Source organism: Cebus imitator, unplaced genomic scaffold, assembly GCF_001604975.1.
Source record: "Cebus imitator isolate Cc_AM_T3 unplaced genomic scaffold, Cebus_imitator-1.0 Scaffold216, whole genome shotgun sequence".
Lineage (NCBI taxonomy): Eukaryota > Metazoa > Chordata > Mammalia > Primates > Cebidae > Cebus > Cebus imitator.
In genome coordinates this window covers 372,101-376,242 of record NW_016107531.1, presented here as the reverse complement: position 1 = coordinate 376,242, position 4,142 = coordinate 372,101, and the positions used below count along the sequence as shown (strand labels likewise).

General features: G+C 51.7%; 1 protein-coding gene across 2 annotated transcripts in view; it reads left to right on the top strand.

The window, feature by feature from the left end:
• COQ4 (coenzyme Q4) overlaps positions 1–3,927 on the top strand; it is a 14,909-nt gene extending 10,982 nt beyond the window's left edge. For both annotated transcript variants that reach the window (XM_017549001.2, XM_017548999.2), the window contains exons 5-7: positions 2,025–2,154; positions 2,721–2,814; positions 3,346–3,927. In XM_017549001.2, the coding sequence (XP_017404490.1) occupies positions 2,025–2,154; positions 2,721–2,814; positions 3,346–3,517 (396 nt within the window). In that variant the 3' untranslated portion in view covers positions 3,518–3,927. The remainder of the gene's footprint in view (positions 1–2,024; positions 2,155–2,720; positions 2,815–3,345) is intronic.
• The last annotated feature ends 215 nt before the right edge of the window (positions 3,928–4,142 follow it).

Genomic DNA, 4,142 nt, shown 5'->3' with positions numbered 1-4,142 from the left:
GAGTAGCTGGGATTACAGGCACGCACCACCATGCCCAGCTAATTTTCTGTATTTTTAGTAGAGACGGGGTTTCACCGTGTTGACCAGGATGGTCTCGATCTCTTGACCTCGTGATCTACCTGCCTCAGCCTCCCAAAGTGCTGGGATTACAGGCTTGAGCCACCGCGCCCGGCCCTGTATTTTTCTTTTTCTTTTTTTTTTTGGAGACAGAGTCTCTCACTCTGTCACCCAGGCTGGAGTGCAGTAGTGAGATCTCGGCTCACTACAACCTCCACCTCCTGGGTTCAAGTGATTCTCCTGTTTCAGCTTCCCAAGTAGCTGGGATTACAGGTGTGCATCACCACGCCTGGTTAATTTTTGTATTTTTTAGTAAAGATGGAGTTTCTCGGCCAGGCACAGTGGCTCATTCATGCCTGTAATCCCAGCACTTTAGGAGGCTGAGGTAGGCGGATCACGAGGTCAAGAGATCAAGACCATCCTGGCCAAAATGGTCAAACCCCGTCTCTACTAAAAATACAAAAATTAGCTGGGCATGGTGGCATGCGCCTGTAGTCCCAGCTACTTGGGAGGCTGAGGCAGGAGAATTGCTTGAACCTGGGAGGTGGAGGTTGCAGTGAGCCGAATTTGCGCCACTGCACTCCAGCCTGGCACCTGGCTACAGAGTAAGACTCTATCTTATAAACAAACAAACAAACAAACAAATAAATAAATAAATAAAAAAGATGGAGTTTCTCCCTGTTAACCAGGCTGGTCTTGAACTCCTGACCTCAGGTGATCTGCCTGCCTCAACCTCCCAAAGTGTTGGGATTATAGGCATGAGCCACTGTGCCCGGCCTAATTTTCGTATTTTTTATAGAGACAGGGTCTTGCTCTTTTGCCCAAGCTGGTCTTGAACTCCTGGCTTCAAGTGATCCTCCTGCCTTGGCCTCCCAAAGTGGTGGGATTACAGGCGTGAGCCTGTAAATTTTAATTTTTAACTATAGTAAATTTTAAAAGCACAAAATAAAATTTACCATCTTAATCTTTTTCTTTTTTTTTTGAGACAGTCTCACTCTGTCACCAGGCTGGAGTGCAGTGGCATGATCTTGGCTCACTGCAACCTTCGTCTCCTGGGTTCAAGTGATTCTCCTGCCTCAGTCTCCCTAGTAGCTGGGAGTACAGGTGTGCGCCACCACGCCCGGCTAATTTTTGTATTTTTTAGTAGAAACGGGGTTTTACCATATTGGACAGGCTGGTCTCCATTTCCTGACCTCATGATCTGTCCCCCCTTGGCCTACCAAAGGCCTGGGATTACAAGTGTGAGCCACCATGCCTGGCCCTACCATCTTAATCTTTTAAAAGTGTACAGTTCAATAGTGTTAAGTATGTTTACATTGTTATGCAGAACTGAAATTTTTCATCTTCCAAAACTGAAACTCTGATACCTATTCAGTAACTGCTCATTCCCCGCCACTCCTTACTAAGAGCTTCTGTACCATAGATTCTAATAGGCCACAGACATTACATGTGAGTTGGGGCAAGCCAAGGAGTGGAGGTTGCCAGTCCCAGCATATTCTGTGCCCAAGGCCTCCATAGTTGGCAGATATGGACAGAAACAAATCTTTTATTTATTTATTTTGAAATGGAGTCTCACTCTGTCATCAAGGCTGCAGTGCAGTGGCGCAATCTCGGCTCACTGCAACTTCCGCCTCCCTGGTTCAAGCAATTCTCCTGTCTCACCCTCCCAAGTAGCTGGGATTACAGGTGCCTGCCACCACGCCCAGCTAATGTTTGTATTTTTAGTAGAGATGGGGTTTCACCATATTGGTCAGACTGATCTCAAACTCCTGACATCAGGTGATCCACCTGCCTCAGCCTCCCAAAGTGCTGGGATTACAGGCATGAGCCACGGCGCCTGACCAGTCCCCAGGGTTTTCTAGTAGGGTATGAGTTTGGTGAGAGTTGTGACAGTGCCAGAGAGAGTCTGGCAAATCGGGTCCTATAAACCATCAGGAAGGGTTCTAAGGGAGGCTTGTGATTGTCAGAGGGTCTCCCCAGACACCCGAGCACCCACCCGCTTCGTGGATGATGAGGAGCTTGCATATGTGATTCAGCGGTACCGGGAGGTGCACGACATGCTCCACACCTTGCTGGGGATGCCCACCAACATCCTGGGTGAGTACCACCAACCCCAACGGCCTGTCTCCCTGGGGTGGCTTCAGGGCCGGGGTAGGGCTTGCCTATCTCCACCACCCCCTGCATCACCTGGCTTGTGCCTCATTTTCTGCTTTACCTGAACATCTTGGTAGCACCTTCACCACACATCCCCCTTCTCCCTCCCACTGCCTCTCAGGGCTCCTGCACTGATGTAGCAGCAGCCCATCCTCAAGGCTCCTGGTCTCTTTCTGGGCTTTAGCTGCTTTCCTGCTCTGAAACCTCAGCAGCTCCCTAAGACCTACAGGAACCATCCTGGAGTGTTTAGCCTGGCTTATGGGGCCATAGGATCCTCTGCGCCCTGACCCCCGGCTTCTTCTCCATCTCTTATTCCCTTCTGTTCACTCTTGGGCCCTCTCCCGTACCCTAAGCTGAGTGCCCCAGGTTCCAGCACAGGCCAGGACTGGGCACAGCTGACCCTGGTGGAGATCAGAGAGGAACAGTTGCCTCTCTTTGCCCTGCTGTGAGCACCACTGGCCTTTCCTTCAGATAGCCTGTTCACCTCCCAACCCATCCCTCACCCCCAGGGGAGATCGTGGTGAAATGGTTTGAAGCTGTCCAGACTGGCCTGCCCATGTGCATCCTGGGTGCACTCTTTGGACCAATCCAACTCAGTGCTCAGTAAGTTTTCAAGTGGCGGCTGGGTCAGGGTTGGGGGGTTGGAGTTGGCAGAACTCAGAGGGACCAGGACTCCTAGAAGTAGGAAGAGCACACAGGCCCCTGCACAGCCCTTTCCAGTTCTCCGGAAAGTAAGGGTAGAAGGAATGGAGCAGAGATGTGAAACTGGCTTGGGGCAGGGGTCTTCAAGGGAGCAAATAAAGCCTGTACGTTTCACAGGACTCTGGGGTCTCTTGGGCCAGGCCTAAGTACAGGGTCAGAATAAGGGTCAGTGAGAAGGGAGGTTGGTGTTAGATTCTGGAGTGAGGGGGCTGTGATTTAAATCTGAGCTTCGACATGTTCAAGATGCATGGCTTTAGGCTTGGGATTCCACTTCATTGAGCTCTGTTGCCTCATCTAAAAAGCAGGGATAGTAACTACATCCTTCCAAGGTCTTCATGAGGATGAACTGAGAAAAGGCACATCAAGTGCTGAACAATCGAGTGCCTGGCCCCCAGGGACCTTACGTTTTCTTTTTCTTCTGCTGTCCCATAGGAGCCTGCAAGTGTTGATCTCAGAGTTGATTCCATGGGCCATTCAGAATGGGCGCAGAGCCCCATGTCTCCTGAACCTGTACTATGAGCAGCGATTGGAGCAGCCCCTGAGGGCTTTGCGGGAGGAGCTGGGCATTACGGCACCACCCATACAGGTCCAGGGCTTGGCCTGAGCTCCTGAGCCAGTGGGGCCTGGCCTGCCTCCTCCACCCACTGCTTCCCTTGGGGGCAGAGGGCTTTGTTCCTCCCCTTTGGACACTGACCCTTAGACTACATTTATCATAATTTGTCATAGCCACTGCTGAGTGGCCTTGAGGACCAACCCCCAGGGAGCAAGCAGTACAGTGGGACTCCTAGGGGAACCAACAGCTGCCCAAAGAGAACCATGCGTGAACAGCCATAAGTCGTCTGGGCTCATGCTGGGATGCTGCAGATCTACGGTCCTGTTCCAGACTCCTCCCAGCCAGCCAGGTTTGCTGGGTGTCCTCACAGGAGTGAGGGCTACACCCACTTCCAAAAGCCTGAGAAGAGGGAAGCAGAGTGGGAGGCAAGTGTTTGTGAATAAAGGCTCTCATTAGGTCAAGTGTCTGCTTGTCCTCCCTTCCCCCAGGGATGCCCGTGACTTTGGCACTCTTGGGCCTTCCAAGCACTGAGGGCAGAAGTTCCTCTCCAGCCTGGGCTTTAGCTGCTTGTCCCCTCTCCTCTGGCCAAAGTTGGGTGGACGTGGATTCAAATTGCCAGCTCCTCCCTGTTTTCTAGCAGAGGACTTAGGGCAAGTCCCTTCCCCACTCTGGGTCC